Source organism: Musca autumnalis, unplaced genomic scaffold (assembly GCF_047663935.1).
Source record: "Musca autumnalis isolate F117 unplaced genomic scaffold, ASM4766393v1 scaffold_3, whole genome shotgun sequence".
NCBI lineage: Eukaryota > Metazoa > Arthropoda > Insecta > Diptera > Muscidae > Musca > Musca autumnalis.
In genome coordinates this window covers 66421112-66444822 of record NW_027411866.1, presented here as the reverse complement: position 1 = coordinate 66444822, position 23711 = coordinate 66421112, and the positions used below count along the sequence as shown (strand labels likewise).

Here is a 23711-nt window from a genome sequence, read left to right as displayed (position 1 = left end):
AATTGGAGGGAAGAATAGAAGAATATATTTGGTACAAAAGTTAGGAAATTCAGACTCCAAAACATCTGACAACGGAATGACACTGATAGAGTTTGTAGGGGCAAAAACTTGATAGTTTGTAGAATCATCATAAAGATATTAAAATTCATAAGAGCACGTGGCAGTCATATGATCAAGAAACAAGGAACAAAATGGATCCCGTTGTGATAGACGAAATACATCATTGAACGTGCTGGGTGTTCGATCGATCCGAGGAGCAAACACTATGGTGTGGCAAGAAATGTACGTACCAGATTAAACGTTGCAAATAAAGTACGAATTGACACAACACGGAAATTGGAAGCTGTAACAGATGAACACAGTATATTCTACTAAACTTGACCAATTGCTTAATGAAATCACTCCTGGTTTCGATAACATATCAGCCCACTATAGGTAATTGGGACAGATTTTTAGGCAAAAAGTCGATTTTTGCACTTTTAATAATGCGAGTTTTCTAATTTCATTCGAAGAAAGAACATGTCATGTTATATGGATGTGCAATTTGTTTTCAAAAATATTCAAAACTCGCAGTATAATTCGAAATTAAAATCAACATTTCGAGAACAAAATAAAAATATGAAAACTCAGAGCAGAATTTAAACGCAATTTTTAAGAGTTTGGTAATAATCAAATACATAGATATGATATTCAGTGTAATGGTGGCGGTGCACAGTGGTCGCTGCCATTGGCCAAAATTAAAAAAATTAAAGTCTAATTTTTGGTACCAAATGTGTTCATATCTACTACTAACATGTTAAATTTTTCTAAAATAAATTTGTTATGGATTACATCTTACTGTACTCTTTGAGAATGGCACCAAAAACGAGAAAATTTAACAGGTTGGATTTCTAGGTGAATTCAGTGCAAAAGTTAGGTGAAAGTAAAATATCAATATCAAACTAAATGAACTTTATATTGACCAACCTTAAATCGAATATTGAAAAACAATGTATTAACTTAATTTTTATGCAGTTTTGTGTTTGTTGTTTTTTAGAATTCATTATTGAACACGTGTGTTGACTAAAGGACTTTTGTAATGTCATTTCTTCAACATAATTCAATTTTATGTAAAGTTTTAATTATGTTCCCCCTCTTTCCCCCTAACGAAATTTTTTTTAGATCAGTAGTAGTCTAAGGATTATATTTTTCAAACTTTCAGCTGCATCTTTCCGCATCTTTGGAACTGGTTCCCAAAATACTAAGGGTACATTTCAGGGTGTTTTTGTCATTTTTTCAAATGTGCATGTGATACATTTCAGCTTTTTAAATATATAGAAGAGGCATTGTGAGGTTCAGTTATATGAAGGATACGTTAAAATGTGGTTCTCAATGTAAAATTTGAAAAATTCAGCCATTTTGATTGATTATACCGAATATTGGGCGGTACCTATTTATGGGGACAAAATCAAAGGGTGGACCTACATTAATCGACAATTTTCTGGGAGTGGCCTACATCCACGAAAGATTAAGTGACAATTCGGCCATTTCGATTTAATAACTTATGTATATGAAACCCTCAAAATTCCGAAAATCGGGCGGTACAATTACATGGGGACCCCATCAAAACGTGGACCCAGTTCAAAAAAATTTAGCTAGAAGGTTTTCTAACGCTAGGGAATACCGATAGTCAAATTTTAGCCAATTTCACTGAAAGATGTGGTCAAGACCCCCAAACTGGCTGATATCAGGGGGTACCGTTCTATGGGGGCTATACCTAACCTTGGACCTATATTGAATTTTTTTGCTTCTTTTTATTTGTGTTGCTAAAGTAGCCTTTACTGAAATTTTCGTATTGTTATCTGCTCAGGAAGTATTTTTGGCCGCTCTTCTTATACAAGTTCGACCACAGTGCGGTGTGTACTTTCTGTTTTAAGAAATAATTTTCTTCACAATGTTTGTTACAGCAGAAAAAACGTCATATAGGATAAAACCTAAGAAAGCAAAATTTTAGTTTTTTTATTATAGTCTTTCACAAAATTGTCCAACTTTGTCTGAAATTCTGACACCGCGAATATTTTCAGAAAAGGGTTCTGAATCAACTACATAATATACCAAGGTGCGATTTTCTGCGTTTTTTGAGTTATATGAGCTTTTGAAGGTACCCTCCTTGCAGAAAAAATATATATTTTTTTTAGTTTTTGATTTGGTGAAGTAAATATTAAACACAAAAAAACATCCGATTTGAACTAAAAACACATTTTCTTTAAATATATATTCACCAAGTGTTGTCTAAATGTACAGAGGTGTCGTGTTCACCATGTTTGTTAATTATATATTTATATATATAATACGTTCTACCTAGGGATCATGATTGCGCGGTTTATCTGGCCTTTAAAAAAAATAATATTTATAAAGATCACTTCGCGAATCAATATTTTAAACATATATTTATTTTTGTTCATTAAAACCTTTTTATGGTCTTAACCGCGTTCATTGGGTTGGAATGTATAAAATAGGTAGAATAAAAATAACGGGTAGGAACAACAAAATGTGTTTGTTATATCCGCCGTTCGTTAAAACCGCGTTCGTCTGTAATATTCCAATTAAAGCTTACTTTTAAATATTATATATTAAAATATTTAAAACAGTGCTTAAATTCGTCGGTATCCGCTTGTACTTAAAAACGGGCCTGTAAATCCGAACAAATTGTAAGAAATTCTACTCGCGGGGTGACAATTTTTGTTCGTTATAATCGTGGTCATTTTAAGAAGTTGAATGTGTGTACAAATGTTAAGAAAAAATCTTTGGGAACACCAAACTTTGTTCGTTATAAACGTAGTTTCTTATAACTGATTTTCGCAATATCCGAATTCTACTGTGTAATTCTTTGTTTTAGCTTACTTTTGTATATAAAGCATTAAAAATGTGTAAAAAGCCCATAAGTCCACCGCTATTAATTTTTGCCTCAAAAACAGGCCATAGGTAATGTATAAGTTAGATACGTTGGCCTTCAGCTTCCCGAGCCCAGTCGATCACGGATGCTGATTGACAGCTCGTGTATCACCTCTACAAGTTCCCTCTGCGGAGACCGGAGAGTGTAGATACTAACGGGCGACGGTTGTTGTTGGTTTGCTCATTTTGATACATAGAGACTCTGCTCTCACTGAAATAAATGTAGTTGTAGTAGTAAAAAACCGAAGATCCTCTGCGATCATGACGATCCTCTGCAATCACTAAGATCCTCTGCGATCCAATGAACCTCTGCGTTCACTTTACTTTTATCATTAAAAGAGAAAGCACCTAGCAAAAAGGTAATCTTGTTGATACAAAGAAAATAAACAATTCAATAAACCAGCAAACATTTATTATTATAAAGAACTGATACCTCTGTGTTTTTATTTATCTTTTCTTTTCCCCCCATTGCTCTACATAAACATTTGGTCGCATCGAGCCGGATTTGTGAATTTGAGAAGTTTGCCTGGTTATTAATTGTGCCTTTTTTCTCCCAAAGGAAATTATCAACAACGCATCCCCGCACCTACCGCATCACCACATCATCCACTTTCATCAAAATCATCATCTCATCACATAAATTCATCAAAAAACAAGGTACGTAAGTTCAGTGCATTTGTTTGTGTGAGATTTCGTTTTATTTTTTGAAAACAAAAGTGAAAAAAAGTGTTTTTAATTTTTGATCGCGGTACTGGTCGCCTTTTTGTTACCCTATTTTCCGGTATCGTTCAATATACAGTCCACAATAAACTAATTTCTATATAAATCAATTAAAATTATTCTGAAATCGAGTCGTGTTTGCATTATTTTCCAATTCGTCGCGAAATAATCGAACATTTCCATAAATTTGTGCTAATTTCTTAATATTTAACATAAAAAATATACTTTTCTAATTGAAATAATCTGCCGCTGTAGTGTGCCTTTTTTTCTCTTGCTTATTGCAATATTCCCCACACATTTTGTACATTGCCGAGTGATCGTGTTTGCAGTCAACCAATATTCGTATTATTTTCGTTTGTTTCTCACCGAAAATAATATAATAATCCCTGTGCTCTTTTTTCTAAATCGGCCGCAAACCTACCAACAATTTATTTAACTCTGCCACTATCACTTGTTATTCGGCCAATTGCAAAAACAATCACCATACTAGCCCTTTTCTATTTCTTATATTCAGTAAGAAATATAACAACAATTTATTTATCTCCCCAGCTCTCACTGTTGGGTAAGTGCCGTTGGTCTAGGTCCAGGAGGAGGCATTGTGACTCACAAGAGAGCCAATGTGCTCTAAGTGAGCGTAAATTTGTTATCGCTCACAGCCTGTGTAGATGCTAACACGTTGTGAACAACAACAAATTTAAGCTCATTGAGAGCAAAAGAGAGACCCAAAAATGTTCTCTGCCTCACTCTGGTCTAGGTCAATGATGAACACGAAGAGAGCATTTCTATGGTGAATCGTACGAAAACGTAAAGGCGAGTGCTCATCTTGTTCATCTATGGTCTAGGTGTCGTGTAAATACAACAACAAGAATACGCGCCTTTTTTAATTTTGATAGCGTCACTTTGTGCCTTTATAAATATACCAACAACATTTGCCTCTCCAGTTCTCACTGCTTGCTTGGTCGTTGTCGTTGGTCTGTTTGTAGCGAGGCAGTTACATCCACACACACCCCCCCACTACTTGTGTGTTCCCTTTTCCCTTTTGTGTGGTATTCTTTATTCACCACGGCACAGTGGGCCCCAAAAAAAATTGTGAAAATTTTAAATTAAAATTCTTAAATATTTTTTTTTTCTCGAAAATTTCTTGAAATAAAATTTGCGTTTTTGGATTTTTAAAATAAATTCACCCTACAATCAGCCTATTATCTGCATTATTTATTGAGTTCTTTTGTTGAAAAATACCGTTTTTTCCTAAAGTTTTCTTAAAGATTCTTTTGAAGAAAACTAGCCTTAAGCGCGTGCTTACAACTTATAGGCATTAGCAAATTTTATTTTCGGTCGAAAATTCGTGCACCCTACACCCGGTACATAACGAAAAATTAAGTTTTTTTGTATTCATTTGATCTTTTTTGTGCTTTTTGAATATTTTGATAAATATTAACCATTTTAATACATTTTTAAATTATTCTTTGACTATTTATTTAACATTTCATTCAAGAACTGTTCAAATATTTATTCAATTAGAAGAAAAAGTCCACTAAATTAAAAATTTCTGATTTCTTTTGCTAATTTCGGGAAATTTTTGATTCTTCTTTCCACCAAATTAGTTTGCTTTGTGATTTTAGATTTTTTTTTGATCTGTTTTTCTTTGGCATTTGTGTCGATCTCCATTCGATTGTGGGTTTTTCCTAGTTATATCTTGATTTTTGCGTCTTTTGGTTCCAATCTAAATAATTCTTTTCGCAGTTCTTTTTAAAAATCTTACTTGGAAAAATGGTGAACATCAATTTAATCCAATTTATCCGCGCTTCCGATAAAATTGAAAAGTTTACAACATCCTTCAGCGCTATTAGAGCTGAAAATCATACGATTTTCAATCTTGAAGTTCGAAAGACCGAACTCCAAAATTTGTGGAGTAAGGCTTCCGATGCATATGATAAGTACATCGATCATTTGATGTCTCAAGAGGGTGTTTCTGCAGAAGAAATATCTTCTGTTGATGGCAAGTATGAAAGTACTCGCGAAAGATATGTCAATTGTTTGTCGGAAATGAATGAAAAACTAGAGAACTTAAAGTCATTGAAATCTTCCCCTTCCACTCCAACTGCAATGCACAGTAGTACTCCTCACAATACCCCAGCACAAACCAGTCGCAATATGGAGACTAGGGAGTCCGATAGATCCAATAGGCTGCCCGGTAATTCTAATTCAGATAATATTTCTAACCAGAGTTTGAATTTGCCTCCTACATCTAATAATCAACAGCTTGATATTCAGAGTTCTGCTGATATTTCGATTTCTAATTGGAGTTTGCCGCCATATGTTTCTAACACTATGCACAATCTCAAATTACCTCCGTGTGATATTGATGAGTTTCACGGTGATTTCTTGTCGTGGCCTACATTCCGTGACCTTTTTTCAGCCATGGTTATAAACAATTCTGGGCTAAGTGACATTGAGAAACTGTGTCACTTAGTTCAAAAAACTAAAGGTGAGGCTAGGGAAATTGTTTCTAAGTTTCCGCTCACGCATAGAAGTTTTGCTCTAGCTTGGAAAGCTCTCAAGGATACTTATGACAATAAAAGAATCCTTGTAAACAGTCATTTAAGAATTTTATTCGATCTTCCATCTCTAACTAGTGAAACGAGTTCAGGTTTAAAAACTTTGCAAAGGGGCATAAACGGTTGTTTGTCTGCCATGTCAGTCTATGACATTGTTACGGATCATTGGGATCCTATTTTTGTTTTTATTTGTATTCAGCGCCTGTCAAAGCTTACAGTGACTCTCTGGGAACAGAGTCTCACTGATAAGTCGTCCTTATCGTCATGGTCTCAGCTCGATTCTTTCCTTACGGATAGAATTCAGACGCTTGCCTGTTTGCGTGACATAAAAGGTATAGATTCTTCAAATTCTCCAAATAAACGCAACGTTAAGGCCCATTTGGCGAAATCTTCTCCTAATACTATAAAATCATATTCAAAACATCGTTGTGTTGTCTGCCCAAATGAAAATCATGCGCTCTACTCTTGTCACCGTTTTAAAAAGTTAAATTTCGAGCAAAAACTTACCATTGTGAAAAAACATGGCTTGTGCTTTAATTGTTTGTCAAGAGGTCATTCGATTGGTAACTGTCCCAGTACACATCGCTGCTTTGTATGTCATGAAAAGCATCACACTCTCATGCATAAACCCACAAGATCGCCCTCTACTAGTAGTATAACGTCAAATGTGACTCCTCCGTCTCCAGCCCCTAGAACTCCACCAAATTCCCTCTTAGATAATGTTGCGTCTACCTCCACTGGTGCCAATCCGACTGTAGTAACCCGTCAGGTTTATCACACGTCTCAGAATTCTAACGTTCTGCTTGGTACTGCTATTGTTAATATAGTTCACAAAGGAAATTCTTACCCAGTTCGAGCCCTCATTGACCCTGCGTCTGAGGCAACCTTTATAACTGAGCACCTTCAAAATAGATTACAATTGTCAACTCGTTCCACCCTTGCGAACATTTCTGGTGTAAATGGTTCGTCCTCTGTTATCTCCAGAAAAAATTGTCGTATTTGTATAGGTTCTCCGTTGAGTTCCTCCGTTCTATTGAAAACTGATGCGTTTGTTCTCCCCAAGATCTCTGGTAATCTTCCTTCCTTTGCTGTTGATCCTGCTTTTTCTCGTACTTTGCCTAGTCTTCGTTTGGCTGATCCAAACGTTTTCGATTGCCGTCCTGTGGATATGTTGCTAGGCGCGGATTTATATCCTCAAATATTGTTGCCGGGGGTACAACAAAACGTCGTGGGTTCTCTTTTGGCGCAAAATACTGTCTTCGGCTGGATACTTTCTGGTCCCATCCCTTTGCGGGTATTCAACACAATTCTGCAGGTTACTAACGAAGACAGTCTTAATAAAACCCTGGGGCAGACTAGAAAGCGCAAAGTACTTTCGCCATTAGGCACGTTCAGCAAGAAGAACTATAGGTCCACAGGTACGAGAAAGTCAGAAGGTCGCTATGTTGGTACCCTATACACCTGTGCTGAACTTCCTCAAAATTTCCAATTTGCTAGAAATGGAAATAAGGTTTTAAGAAAACCTTACCTCATCTCGACATAGCTCAAATTTTCTGTTTGCCCCTCTCTAGCGCTGCTAGTATGTCACGTACTCCATCGCCCAGTAGTTATCTATAAAACCAGACCTAATTTGAAAAATCGTTGCTTGTTCTTGCGCCCTCTTAGTAGTCGTTCAGATTTTTTCTGGAATAACGGCAAGTAGTTCCAAACCAATCCCATGTAGGTTATGTTCCCATGCCCATCCAATTTATAAATGTCGAACATTTAAAAAAAATGCCAATAGAGAAACGTTTAAAAGCTGTCGCGTACCACCATTATTGCTACAATAGTTTACGTCCCGACCATGCTTCGGAAAATTGTCCAGTTCCCTTTAGGTGTAGCTATTGTAAAAATAAGCATCATACCATGTTACACTTGTCAAAGAAGGCAAAATCCCACTCCACCTCCAGCGCGGAACCGAAATCTTCGACATCGGTCGTACTTCGAGGTATCTTTCCGGTACCACCAGCTAATGTTTTGCCATCTTCAGTTTTACCTGTAGGTCGCCTCGTAATGCTAACCCCCACAGTGGTCATTCGTTTGTGTCTGCCGAAAAATACAATGCCTATAAGGGCTATACTTGATCCGTGTTGTCAAGTAAGTCAGGTGTGCGCGTCTCTGGTAGCTGAACTAAATTGGTCATTAACGAAAATTGACAACATGAACCACGCGGATTTTTTATTAATGTCAAGATTTGATTCGGTTCACAGGCATTTTGTAACGGCTAGGGTCGCAAAAATCACCCGCGGTGTAGTACCATCAATGACTGCCCCCCTTCTATTCGCGATTCATTTAATGGCCTAGAGCTAGCGGATCCTACGTTCGATCGTTCTGGACCAATTGCAATGGTTCTTGGTCCAGAAATTTATTCTAAAATAATCTCGCCCAGAATAATTACCCAACCAGGTCTCCCTACGGCCCAGTATACAACGTTTGGACGAGTAATATCGGGTCCAGTACAACTATAAAACATAATAATAACTTTGTACAATGAATTTATTTATATGCGTTGAAATAAATTGCTTGAATTGAAAATAATAAACTCTCACACATGAACTGAACTTACGAACCTATATATTACTTAATTCGCTGATAAATATTATACATATCTTGATATTAATTTAATTTTGTTGATCCATTTAAATGTATCAAGGTGGGCGGCAATGTATAAGTTAGATACGTTGGCCTTCAGCTTCCCGAGCCCAGTCGATCACGGATGCTGATTGACAGCTCGTGTATCACCTCTACAAGTTCCCTCTGCGGAGACCGGAGAGTGTAGATACTAACGGGCGACGGTTGTTGTTGGTTTGCTCATTTTGATACATAGAGACTCTGCTCTCACTGAAATAAATGTAGTTGTAGTAGTAAAAAACCGAAGATCCTCTGCGATCATGACGATCCTCTGCGATCACTAAGATCCTCTGCGATCCAATGAACCTCTGCGTTCACTTTACTTTTATCATTAAAAGAGAAAGCACCTAGCAAAAAGGTAATCTTGTTGATACAAAGAAAATAAACAATTCAATAAACCAGCAAACATTTATTATTATAAAGAACTGATACCTCTGTGTTTTTATTTATCTTTTCTTTTCCCCCCATTGCTCTACATAAACAGGTAATTTGCAGCGCACTGACAAAGAATTTCCCACTCCATACAAATACAACATATGGTGTTGGGTACCAAAGGTCGGAACCAGGGAACCTGTTCGAAAAATATAATTTTTGACGATTATAAGCCGCCGTTCGAAGGTAGTGTAAAACATGTATGAATTTGGTATTCCCGCAAAACATTGTAAGATGATAATAAGTGATATCAGGGCCCTATTCCACGAAACAACTTATCGCTTTTCATTTTGCACTTATCAAAAAGTAGTTATTTTGAAAAGTGATAACTTTATGAAAAGCATCACACTCTCATGCATAAACCCACAAGATCGCCCTCTACTAGTAGTATAACGTCAAATGTGACTCCTCCGTCTCCAGCCCCTAGAACTCCACCAAATTCCCTCTTAGATAATGTTGCGTCTACCTCCACTGGTGCCAATCCGACTGTAGTAACCCGTCAGGTTTATCACACGTCTCAGAATTCTAACGTTCTGCTTGGTACTGCTATTGTTAATATAGTTCACAAAGGAAATTCTTACCCAGTTCGAGCCCTCATTGACCCTGCGTCTGAGGCAACCTTTATAACTGAGCACCTTCAAAATAGATTACAATTGTCAACTCGTTCCACCCTTGCGAACATTTCTGGTGTAAATGGTTCGTCCTCTGTTATCTCCAGAAAAAATTGTCGTATTTGTATAGGTTCTCCGTTGAGTTCCTCCGTTCTATTGAAAACTGATGCGTTTGTTCTCCCCAAGATCTCTGGTAATCTTCCTTCCTTTGCTGTTGATCCTGCTTTTTCTCGTACTTTGCCTAGTCTTCGTTTGGCTGATCCAAACGTTTTCGATTGCCGTCCTGTGGATATGTTGCTAGGCGCGGATTTATATCCTCAAATATTGTTGCCGGGGGTACAACAAAACGTCGTCGGTTCTCTTTTGGCGCAAAATACTGTCTTCGGCTGGATACTTTCTGGTCCCATCCCTTTGCGGGTATTCAACACAATTCTGCAGGTTACTAACGAAGACAGTCTTAATAAAACCCTGGGGCAGACTAGAAAGCGCAAAGTACTTTCGCCATTAGGCACGTTCAGCAAGAAGAACTATAGGTCCACAGGTACGAGAAAGTCAGAAGGTCGCTATGTTGGTACCCTATACACCTGTGCTGAACTTCCTCAAAATTTCCAATTTGCTAGAAATGGAAATAAGGTTTTAAGAAAACCTTACCTCATCTCGACATAGCTCAAATTTTCTGTTTGCCCCTCTCTAGCGCTGCTAGTATGTCACGTACTCCATCGCCCAGTAGTTATCTATAAAACCAGACCTAATTTGAAAAATCGTTGCTTGTTCTTGCGCCCTCTTAGTAGTCGTTCAGATTTTTTCTGGAATAACGGCAAGTAGTTCCAAACCAATCCCATGTAGGTTATGTTCCCATGCCCATCCAATTTATAAATGTCGAACATTTAAAAAAAATGCCAATAGAGAAACGTTTAAAAGCTGTCGCGTACCACCATTATTGCTACAATAGTTTACGTCCCGACCATGCTTCGGAAAATTGTCCAGTTCCCTTTAGGTGTAGCTATTGTAAAAATAAGCATCATACCATGTTACACTTGTCAAAGAAGGCAAAATCCCACTCCACCTCCAGCGCGGAACCGAAATCTTCGACATCGGTCGTACTTCGAGGTATCTTTCCGGTACCACCAGCTAATGTTTTGCCATCTTCAGTTTTACCTGTAGGTCGCCTCGTAATGCTAACCCCCACAGTGGTCATTCGTTTGTGTCTGCCGAAAAATACAATGCCTATAAGGGCTATACTTGATCCGTGTTGTCAAGTAAGTCAGGTGTGCGCGTCTCTGGTAGCTGAACTAAATTGGTCATTAACGAAAATTGACAACATGAACCACGCGGATTTTTTATTAATGTCAAGATTTGATTCGGTTCACAGGCATTTTGTAACGGCTAGGGTCGCAAAAATCACCCGCGGTGTAGTACCATCAATGACTGCCCCCCTTCTATTCGCGATTCATTTAATGGCCTAGAGCTAGCGGATCCTACGTTCGATCGTTCTGGACCAATTGCAATGGTTCATGGTCCAGAAATTTATTCTAAAATAATCTCGCCCAGAATAATTACCCAACCAGGTCTCCCTACGGCCCAGTATACAACGTTTGGACGAGTAATATCGGGTCCAGTACAACTATAAAACATAATAATAACTTTGTACAATGAATTTATTTATATGCGTTGAAATAAATTGCTTGAATTGAAAATAATAAACTCTCACACATGAACTGAACTTACGAACCTATATATTACTTAATTCGCTGATAAATATTATACATATCTTGATATTAATTTAATTTTGTTGATCCATTTAAATGTATCAAGGTGGGCGGCAATGTATAAGTTAGATACGTTGGCCTTCAGCTTCCCGAGCCCAGTCGATCACGGATGCTGATTGACAGCTCGTGTATCACCTCTACAAGTTCCCTCTGCGGAGACCGGAGAGTGTAGATACTAACGGGCGACGGTTGTTGTTGGTTTGCTCATTTTGATACATAGAGACTCTGCTCTCACTGAAATAAATGTAGTTGTAGTAGTAAAAAACCGAAGATCCTCTGCGATCATGACGATCCTCTGCGATCACTAAGATCCTCTGCGATCCAATGAACCTCTGCGTTCACTTTACTTTTATCATTAAAAGAGAAAGCACCTAGCAAAAAGGTAATCTTGTTGATACAAAGAAAATAAACAATTCAATAAACCAGCAAACATTTATTATTATAAAGAACTGATACCTCTGTGTTTTTATTTATCTTTTCTTTTCCCCCCATTGCTCTACATAAACAGGTAATTTGCAGCGCACTGACAAAGAATTTCCCACTCCATACAAATACAACATATGGTGTTGGGTACCAAAGGTCGGAACCAGGGAACCTGTTCGAAAAATATAATTTTTGACGATTATAAGCCGCCGTTCGAAGGTAGTGTAAAACATGTATGAATTTGGTATTCCCGCAAAACATTGTAAGATGATAATAAGTGATATCAGGGCCCTATTCCACGAAACAACTTATCGCTTTTCATTTTGCACTTATCAAAAAGTAGTTATTTTGAAAAGTGATAACTTTATGAAAAGCATCACACTCTCATGCATAAACCCACAAGATCGCCCTCTACTAGTAGTATAACGTCAAATGTGACTCCTCCGTCTCCAGCCCCTAGAACTCCACCAAATTCCCTCTTAGATAATGTTGCGTCTACCTCCACTGGTGCCAATCCGACTGTAGTAACCCGTCAGGTTTATCACACGTCTCAGAATTCTAACGTTCTGCTTGGTACTGCTATTGTTAATATAGTTCACAAAGGAAATTCTTACCCAGTTCGAGCCCTCATTGACCCTGCGTCTGAGGCAACCTTTATAACTGAGCACCTTCAAAATAGATTACAATTGTCAACTCGTTCCACCCTTGCGAACATTTCTGGTGTAAATGGTTCGTCCTCTGTTATCTCCAGAAAAAATTGTCGTATTTGTATAGGTTCTCCGTTGAGTTCCTCCGTTCTATTGAAAACTGATGCGTTTGTTCTCCCCAAGATCTCTGGTAATCTTCCTTCCTTTGCTGTTGATCCTGCTTTTTCTCGTACTTTGCCTAGTCTTCGTTTGGCTGATCCAAACGTTTTCGATTGCCGTCCTGTGGATATGTTGCTAGGCGCGGATTTATATCCTCAAATATTGTTGCCGGGGGTACAACAAAACGTCGTGGGTTCTCTTTTGGCGCAAAATACTGTCTTCGGCTGGATACTTTCTGGTCCCATCCCTTTGCGGGTATTCAACACAATTCTGCAGGTTACTAACGAAGACAGTCTTAATAAAACCCTGGGGCAGACTAGAAAGCGCAAAGTACTTTCGCCATTAGGCACGTTCAGCAAGAAGAACTATAGGTCCACAGGTACGAGAAAGTCAGAAGGTCGCTATGTTGGTACCCTATACACCTGTGCTGAACTTCCTCAAAATTTCCAATTTGCTAGAAATGGAAATAAGGTTTTAAGAAAACCTTACCTCATCTCGACATAGCTCAAATTTTCTGTTTGCCCCTCTCTAGCGCTGCTAGTATGTCACTTACTCCATCGCCCAGTAGTTATCTATAAAACCAGACCTAATTTGAAAAATCGTTGCTTGTTCTTGCGCCCTCTTAGTAGTCGTTCAGATTCTTTCTGGAATAACGGCAAGTAGTTCCAAACCAATCCCATGTAGGTTATGTTCCCATGCCCATCCAATTTATAAATGTCGAACATTTAAAAAAAATGCCAATAGAGAAACGTTTAAAAGCTGTCGCGTACCACCATTATTGCTACAATAGTTTACGTCCCGACCATGCTTCGGAAAATTGTCCAGTTCCCTTTAGGTGTAGCTATTGTAAAAATAAGCATCATACCATGTTACACTTGTCAAAGAAGGCAAAATCCCACTCCACCTCCAGCGCGGAACCGAAATCTTCGACATCGGTCGTACTTCGAGGTATCTTTCCGGTACCACCAGCTAATGTTTTGCCATCTTCAGTTTTACCTGTAGGTCGCCTCGTAATGCTAACCCCCACAGTGGTCATTCGTTTGTGTCTGCCGAAAAATACAATGCCTATAAGGGCTATACTTGATCCGTGTTGTCAAGTAAGTCAGGTGTGCGCGTCTCTGGTAGCTGAACTAAATTGGTCATTAACGAAAATTGACAACATGAACCACGCGGATTTTTTATTAATGTCAAGATTTGATTCGGTTCACAGGCATTTTGTAACGGCTAGGGTCGCAAAAATCACCCGCGGTGTAGTACCATCAATGACTGCCCCCCTTCTATTCGCGATTCATTTAATGGCCTAGAGCTAGCGGATCCTACGTTCGATCGTTCTGGACCAATTGCAATGGTTCTTGGTCCAGAAATTTATTCTAAAATAATCTCGCCCAGAATAATTACCCAACCAGGTCTCCCTACGGCCCAGTATACAACGTTTGGACGAGTAATATCGGGTCCAGTACAACTATAAAACATAATAATAACTTTGTACAATGAATTTATTTATATGCGTTGAAATAAATTGCTTGAATTGAAAATAATAAACTCTCACACATGAACTGAACTTACGAACCTATATATTACTTAATTCGCTGATAAATATTATACATATCTTGATATTAATTTAATTTTGTTGATCCATTTAAATGTATCAAGGTGGGCGGCAATGTATAAGTTAGATACGTTGGCCTTCAGCTTCCCGAGCCCAGTCGATCACGGATGCTGATTGACAGCTCGTGTATCACCTCTACAAGTTCCCTCTGCGGAGACCGGAGAGTGTAGATACTAACGGGCGACGGTTGTTGTTGGTTTGCTCATTTTGATACATAGAGACTCTGCTCTCACTGAAATAAATGTAGTTGTAGTAGTAAAAAACCGAAGATCCTCTGCGATCATGACGATCCTCTGCGATCACTAAGATCCTCTGCGATCCAATGAACCTCTGCGTTCACTTTACTTTTATCATTAAAAGAGAAAGCACCTAGCAAAAAGGTAATCTTGTTGATACAAAGAAAATAAACAATTCAATAAACCAGCAAACATTTATTATTATAAAGAACTGATACCTCTGTGTTTTTATTTATCTTTTCTTTTCCCCCCATTGCTCTACATAAACAGGTAATTTGCAGCGCACTGACAAAGAATTTCCCACTCCATACAAATACAACATATGGTGTTGGGTACCAAAGGTCGGAACCAGGGAACCTGTTCGAAAAATATAATTTTTGACGATTATAAGCCGCCGTTCGAAGGTAGTGTAAAACATGTATGAATTTGGTATTCCCGCAAAACGTTGTAAGATGATAATAAGTGATATCAGGGCCCTATTCCACGAAACAACTTATCGCTTTTCATTTTGCACTTATCAAAAAGTAGTTATTTTGAAAAGTGATAACTTTTTTTTGTTCCACAAAATTACTTTTCAATATCCCTTGCACTTAGCAAATTTGTCTATCACTGTTCTTTTAGCACAGTTGTTGTGCTCTCTTGCTTAATTTTTCCGCCATCTTGGTAAGTCTCTCAGTTCTCTTGCAAAATGTGAATGCTATTTGTTCCACAGAACATTTTATCATCTTTGCATTATTTTTTACTTGGCAATAATAAATAAGACATGTAAAATTGAGACGAGAGAAAAAAAAATGAAAAGAATCTGATATTATTAAAAGTGAGTAATGAAAAATAAAATAAAATATATTAAATTAAAATAAAATAAAAAAATGAATAAAATAAAATAAGACGAAATAAAACAAAATAATATAAAATAAAATAAAGTAAAAATAAAATAAATAAAATAAAGAATATTTTGATTTTGGTGTTTCTTTTGAAAAGCCGAAAAGTGAGTGTGATTCTCATTCATTTGGGAATACTAGACACTTAAAGAGTTCGGTTTTTCACTAAAAAGGCATCATTTCAAAAACTGAGAAGCCAATTGATAATTCCCTTCGCCGGGATGAAATCATGATATTGGTAGCGATCAGTAAAATTTTGCAACACTGTCAGTTCGTTTTGAAAAACATTACTCTCTGTAATAGAGGGTAATAAATGAAGTTGAGCCAATGGGGGAATACTCCACTCAAGCAATCGAAATGAGATTGAATCTTCAACAATAAACAAAACAAACAAAAAACAGCCGAGGCACGGGCAAATGGAGCTTTGTTAAAAACAAAATTGCAATAACAACCTCACAGGTAACTGTGGTGATGTTATTTTCAACTCACAGAATTCGACGAATTCTTAGTTGATACGTGCTGACATGTTGCAGAATATTTTGATTTTGGTGTTTCTTTGGAAAAGCCGAAAAGTGAGTGTGATTCTCATTCATTTGGGAATACTAGACACTTAAAGAGTTCGGGTTTTCACTAAAAAGGCATCATTTCAAAAACTGAGAAGCCAATTGATAGTTCCCTTTGCCTGGATGAAATCATGATATTGGTAGCGATCAGTACAATTTTGCAACACTGTCAGTTCGTTTTGAAAAACATTACTCTCTGTAATAGAGGGTAATAAATGAAGTTGAGCCAATGGGGGAATACTCCACTCAAGCAATCGAAATAAAATATAAATAAAAATAAAACAATATAAAATGAAGTGAAATAAAATAATCTAAAATAAAATAAAATGAAGTGAAATAAAAATAAAATACAATAAATTAAAATAAAATAAAATAAAGCGAAACAAAACAAGTAAAAAAAGTGTTAAGATCGGCAGGACCGAACTTTTTATACCCTCCACCATGAGCTAACATAGAGTAACTAGTTTTCTTTCTCCACAAGGTGGAGAAGTTACTTGTCAAATTATAACTAATTCGTTCTGGAAATGTATCTAAAAACCTTAAAATAGCTGAAATCGGACGGTATTGCTATGTATATGGGGGATATAAGAAAACGTGGACCTATGTCCATAATTTTTGGTGGAGACGTTTCTTGGTGATTGACTGAATTGTACCTAATTCGGCCTGAAAATGTAGCTAATAACCCCAAAATAGCTGAAATCGGGCGGTATATGGGGGCTATAACAAAACGTGGACCTATGTCGGTATGTTTTGGAGGAGAAGTTTCTCGGTCACTAGGAGACCTATAAGCCAAATTATAACTAATTCGTTCGGAAAATTTAGGTAAAAACCATAAAATGGCTGAAATCGGACGGCACTGCTATATGGGGGACATACCAAAGCTCATCTTCAAACTTGATCTAAGACATGTGTCTACAAAATTTCAGTCCCCTATCTGAACTCGTTCGGAAGATAGCGTGATTACAACACACGGACGGACGGATATGGTTAAATCGACTTAGAATTTTACGCTGATCAAAAATATATGTATATACCTTATAGGGTCGCATGATTATTTCGATGAGTTACAAACGAAATGACAAACCTAATATACCCTCCATATTATGGTGGAGAGTATAATAATAAATAAAAAAAAATAGTCTCTCAAATAGAGTTTAGTCTAAGTGTAAAATCGAGAAACATCGATTTGTGAGGTTGTTCGCAGGGTGGAATTTCGGAGAGTGAGAGTTCGAAGTAGGATGGTTGATTCGGAGGGGGTGGTTCGGAGGGTGGAAGTCGGAAAAATCCTTACAATTTCTTGTCATAACCGTGTTTTTACTATTTCCGAACAAAATCTCCCGTCGCAACGTTTTTAAAACTTTACATGCTTTAACAATGTATATTGGCAAAGAGAACGTTTACCTCGCAAATTTAAGGCAAACTTATCAAAATTTGATATGCGAAATCAAAATGCACAGTTTCCTATGGAACAAAAGAGCAAATTTTTTGCAAAATCTTAGCAAAATACACTTTGCCGTTACAACTTTTCACTTAGCAGAAAGAACGTTTGTGGAACAGAAATCAAAAAGAGAGCTACATTTTTTTTCAAAACTAAGCAAATTCACTCTATCATTAGCAACTTATCACTTATCGAAAATAAGGGTTCTGTGGAACGCCCACATTTAAGAATTGTCAAATATACCCCTGGCCGGGGTATCAAACCCACGACCCTCAGCGTGCAAGGTGCATACCATTAATTAATATGAAACTTCAGTGATTTATGATGTTTTTTTTTTTTCATTATTATTCTCCGAAATTCTTAAATTAATAGATGGAGAAAACGTTGATATATTAGTTACTCTTTTTAATTATATATATGACACCGGCCAATACCCACAAGACTGGCTAAAATCAATCTTCATAACCATCCCGAAGAAGAAAAATGCAAAGAAATGCGATGAATACAGACTTATAAGTATAATGAACCACGCCTTGAAAATTTTCCTAAGAATTATTCATAGAAGAATTTATGCAAAATGCGAACTCCATATGGGCCAGTCACAATTTGGTTTCAAAGAAGGAATGGGTACCAGAGAAGCTCTACTCAGCATACACTCGCTGATCCAAAACTGCCGTGATGTGCAAAAAGATGTTTTTATATGTTTCATAGATTATGCTAAAGCTTTTGATACAGTCCAGCACCATAAACTTATTGATATACTTGTATCAATCGGTATAGATGGAAAAGAAATTCAATGTATAAAAAATTTGTATTGGAACCAGACTGCATGTATTGATGTTAACGGCGAACTCACCGACGAAATCAGCATATCGAAGGGCGTCAGACAGGGATGTATATTATCGCCACTTTTATTTAATATTTACTCCCAAAAAATATTTACAGAGGCCTTGCAAAATGAGAAAATGGGAATACGAACAAATGGGGTTCTAATAAATAACATACGATATGCAGACGACACGACAATCCTAGCAAGCAGTATAAATGGCCTACAAAAAGCATTAGACAAACTTACAACCGTAAGCGAACTATATGGGCTTAAAATTAACATCACAAAAACAAAATACATGATTATCAGCAGAAAGAACATCTATAATAACACATCGCTGACAATTCACAATACAGAAATTGAAAGAGTAACTACGTTCAAATATTTGGGGGTTTTGATAAATGACAAATGGGACGTATCACATGAAATTCGATGTCGAATAGAGATGGCCAGAGGAGCGTTTTATAAATACAACAAGCTACTAACAAGCCATGATATCGGAATTCAAACCAAAATCAGATTTGTGAAATGTTACGTATGGTCCATACTACTATATGCAGCAGAGACATGGACAATTAAAGCCAAAGATGAAAAAAAGATAGAGGCATTTGAATTGTGGATATATAGAAGAATTTTAAAAATACCCTGGACCGCTCGAATAACGAACAATGAAGTCTTAAGAAGAATGAACGTGGATCGACTATTGATTAAAACAATAAAAAATCGAAAAATCTCTTATTTTGGACACATAATGAGAAATGACAAATACCAACTCATCCAAAAGATTCTTAAAGGGAAAATTGAAGGAAGGCCCAGCAGAGGAAGAAGAGAACTCTCCTGGTTAAAGAATATTCAAGACTGGACTGGCTACGACGATGAAAGGAACTTGTTCAGGGCGGCCAAAAACAGAGAACTGCCGACTTTATAAATAAAAAAATTTAAATGTAAATTGAAATGTAATTCTTTTATTGTAAAACTATTTAATGTATGATCGCTTATATCCGAACAACGGATGGGCAAATAAAAGAAGAAGATTCTGTTTATACCTAAGTATTTATGCTAACTAGAGTATATACACTATCATACGAGCAAAATGTGCCTCATCGAAATAATAGTTTTAGACCCTAAGTATGGACAAAATCCGTTTCAGATAAATTGGAGTCGTTTTAGCCATGTCCGTCATCCGTCTGTGTGGCACGATAGCTCTCGAACGCATCAACCGATTGGGTCGAAAAGTTTGCTTTCGTAATATTTTGTTCAAAATTAGCTTTAGTTCGAAGACGGGTCCACTCCTTCCTATACCGCCCCAACAAAAGTACAAAACTTTTCGTTAAAATTGTGTGCCAGTAACCGAGTTGGTCTATACTTTACACATCGTTTAATTTCTACCAGATGTATTGTATTTTGTTGTGACGATTATATTTTTAACTCGTAGTGAGGCAAACATCTTCTTTAATAACATTTAAATGTACAAATCGCTCATTTACTCAAATAGTGACACATCTCAATGAATCAAGTTTCGAGAAAAATGCGTTTTAAGTCGCCGATTGAAATTTGACTTCCCAAATTAAAAAGATCACTACACAAGAAACAAAGTAACTACTTGGACCATATTGTCTAAGGAGCTAGCCAAATACCAGTTCTAAATTTCTGTACAATATCAAGCATGATTTGAAGTGCGTTAGTGCCTAATAAACCAAAAAAAACTTTTTTGTTGATTTATGCCATACTCCTAGAAGATAAGCTGTAACCCGTTGAACAACATGAAAATTTTACACAAGATAAAGTAGAAGTTGATATGTATTTTCCAGGGTTTACACTTCAACTGCTACACAATATGTGTGTTCATTTACTCAAAATTTGTACAAATTGTTACTGGATGTTGTTAGTTTACTCTACAGTACAATGCAAAAGACCTTAGCCGATAACAAGAAGTTACTGAACTTGTACAAATTTGTACAAATTGTTGAGAAAACGAACACACCTAATATTGACACACACGGCTAAATAAGCAACCGAACGCATATTTATTTTTGTAAATTTTTGCTTATTTCATTTTTTACGCCTAATCTTTTTTGCGTTGGGCATAATCGACAACCACGCTACATATTTAGCAGTCGGCTGACCATTCGTAAGAACGAATTAGCATCCGATGGTGGTTTTTTGATTAGAGTTTGTAACGCAGTAATAAACCAGTGGGAAAAGACCAAAGTCCGGCGGGGCCGACTATGTAATACCCTACACCAGTCGAAATATGTAAAAATGGAATAATTAGTATACATCCCAATACGCAAATTGAAGCCATATTTGGGGAAAATCGTTAAAATATCTAAAATCGGGAGGTACCGTTATATGGGGGCTACAAAAAAACATGGACCTATCTTAACAATTTTAAGTGGCGAAATTTCGTGGCCACTGGGAACCACATATGTAAAATTTCAGCTAGTTCAAGCAAAAAATGTGGCTAAGATCCCTAAAATACCTTAAATCGGGAGGTATCGTTATATGGGGACTATACCGAACCGTGGACCTATCTTGACAATTTTTAGTGGAGCAATTTCGCGGCCATTGAGAACCTCAAATGTTAAATTTCAGCTAGTTTGGGCAAAAAATGTGGCTAAGATCCATAAAATACCTTAAATCGGGAGGTATCGTTATATGGGGACTATACCGAACCGTGGACCGATATAGCCCATCTTCGAACTTGATCTTCCGACGGCTAAAAAAATGGTATTCCCCAATTTTCAGCGAAATCGGTCAACAAATGCGACCTGTATGTTGCGAACGGACGGACGGACGGACATGCATAAATCGACTCAGAAAGTGATTCTATGTATATCCCTAGAAGGAACTATGGGTCTATCTCGCTTCCTTTTGTATGTTACATACAAATGCACTAACACATAATACCCCTTACCACATAGTGGTGTAGGGTATAAAAAGCTGTCATTTAATGTCAAAATTTCTCCATCGTATGGTAGAACCTAAAGAATACTAATTATTATTGTTTAAAAATAAAAAAATATATATTGAACAGCTTCATCAAAAATTCACCTGTCCTTTGAACGAAAAAGTGGAATTAATTATATCGCGATTTTTAATGCATTACACTGGTAACCCTGATCTCAAAAACAATTGTTTGCTGAAAACATGGCTAAGCCGTTGAAACTTTGTTGCTTATTCTCTTTTCTGATATGTGTGCTGCAAAATATGAGTATGCGGGCCCGATGCTACTTATTAAAGCGACTATATCAAATAGCATCAGCGTCGCTAGCAATATGTTTGTGAAATTTGTTGCTATATGTTGCCGTTGTTCATTGTTGCTAAACATATTTCGAAGAAATTTTAGCAGGCAAAGCTGCAAATATTCTGTGCTTTTGCTAATATGGCGTTAGCATTTTAAACCCTGGTATTTTCTTTTAATTTCACGTCCATTTTTAGAAAATTTTAATTTTTGGCGATGTTGATGATATTTTAGGCACAAATCTTTTAGAAATATTGGTGATGTAAATTAACATATGGGATCGATTATGCATTGCCACTAAACTTGAGTTGGGTTGTCAATTGTCAGCACAACTGAGAGAAAATGTTGTATTATTGATGTCAACCCAACTGGATTGTCGATAAACGTGTTATCGATCAGTGTTTTTTCAAACGTGTGAACTCTATATTAATAAAAAAGGCACAATTCGCCAAAAAAAACTATTTTAAAATGATAAGATCAGTGGAATTATTTTTTTATGATGAAGAAAATGTACAGGACATGACATCTATTAGAAGAAATATCAGGGACAAGTCGAATCCATTGGAATTGCCATCTGCACTTGTAAAATGAAGCTCATGTTGGAAAGATCTGTATAATCAGTAAATTATTTTAGGTTTAAGGAGTATTTTCGATTGAAAAGGATGCCGTAGTTTACATTGTGGAAACGTTAAAGGATGACTTCAAAGTAAGATACAGATCAACAGCAATGCCCCAACTTTTAAAAGGGTGCGCTGCGTTGAGATTTTTTGCGGATGGAAGTTTCCAAAAGTCCCATGACAATGATTACAACAATTGCATTGCTCAATCTATATTGTTGAACGTATTGAAGGAAGTTGTCCACTTGCTAGAGGACAAATTGTGCCAAAACTGGATCGTTTTGAAATTGTCGGAGGAGGAAAAAAGACAAAACAAAAATCATTTTTATTCAAAAATGAAATTCCATGGTGTTGTCGGCTGTATATGTATGGACCCAAGTGCACATTGGATTTGCTCTCAATTTATCAATTAATATTTCAAACAGTTGTTTTATTTTTTACCATATTTTTAATACACAAAATTAATTAATCATGCAAATAATCAACAATTGTTAAAAAAATGTTTTTTTCCTTTCAATTTTACTTCTTGTTTTTTTCGAAAATATTCACTGCAACTGAAAAAAACTGGTTGCTGAAAAATAGCCGGTTCGTCAACTGAGATTCGCAACTTCAGTTGAAGGTTGGCATACATGAAGTAATTTTGACAACTGACAACTTCACTCAACGATAATTGCAATCGATAATCGACCTCTATATTATAAAAAATTAACTTTTACTTTCTTTGAAATTGTGATAAGCGATTGCCAAAGAGCAGTTGCCACAAAATTATCATTTCGGTTACTGAAATTGGCAACGCCAATTGCAGGTTGCCTTCTGTAATGCAGCTGTCAACGCAACTGAAATTGCGGAATATCGATTATAAATAAATAAAATACTTCTAAAATAGATCTCGAGCTTGAATCAAACGTTTCGCTAAAAAAAATAATAATAAACCATCTACAGTATCGGCCAAAACTAAAGCACCACCTCAGTAATTTTTTTTATGAAAACTAAATTATAAATTTATTTTTTATTTTACTTTTTATTTATTTATATCTTTATAATTGGAAAATACAAAAATAAGGAATTCAGAATTTAATAAAAAAAAGTTAATATTCAAAACACATTTTAGGTCGCAAATATAAGCGGACAAAACTAAAGCACCCCCCAATTTGAGGTACAACAAAAACTATTGAAATCAATATTTCGTTGCGTATCCTATATTCTGGATGACACAATCACATCTTTTAGGCATAAAGGATACTAAATTATTAATTATTGCAGGCGAAATAATTGATTTTCGGAACATTTAGCTTAAATCCTCAAAATACTGAAAATCGGAAGTTACCGTTATATGGGGGTATACCCAGGTCCACGATCTTATGGATATGT

General features: G+C 36.6%; 1 protein-coding gene and 1 long non-coding RNA gene across 4 annotated transcripts in view; one reads left to right on the top strand and one right to left on the bottom strand.

Annotated features, from left to right (window-relative positions):
• Nucleotides 1-23711, bottom strand: part of Rbcn-3A (rabconnectin-3 alpha) — a 696059-nt gene that overhangs the window by 22239 nt on the left and 650109 nt on the right. Inside the window, exon 21 of one of the 3 annotated variants that reach the window (XM_073979378.1) lies at nucleotides 14987-15125. The exons of the other annotated variants lie outside the window; for them this stretch is intronic. Within the exon in view, the coding sequence (XP_073835479.1) occupies nucleotides 15027-15125 (99 nt within the window). The 3' untranslated portion in view covers nucleotides 14987-15026. Of the gene's footprint in view, nucleotides 1-14986; nucleotides 15126-23711 lie in introns of those variants that run through there. 3 annotated transcript variants of the gene reach the window in all.
• On the top strand, nucleotides 1779-5090 carry LOC141399991 (uncharacterized). The gene is made up of 2 exons (XR_012412050.1): nucleotides 1779-4235; nucleotides 4409-5090. It is a non-coding gene; the product is annotated as an uncharacterized lncRNA (long non-coding RNA).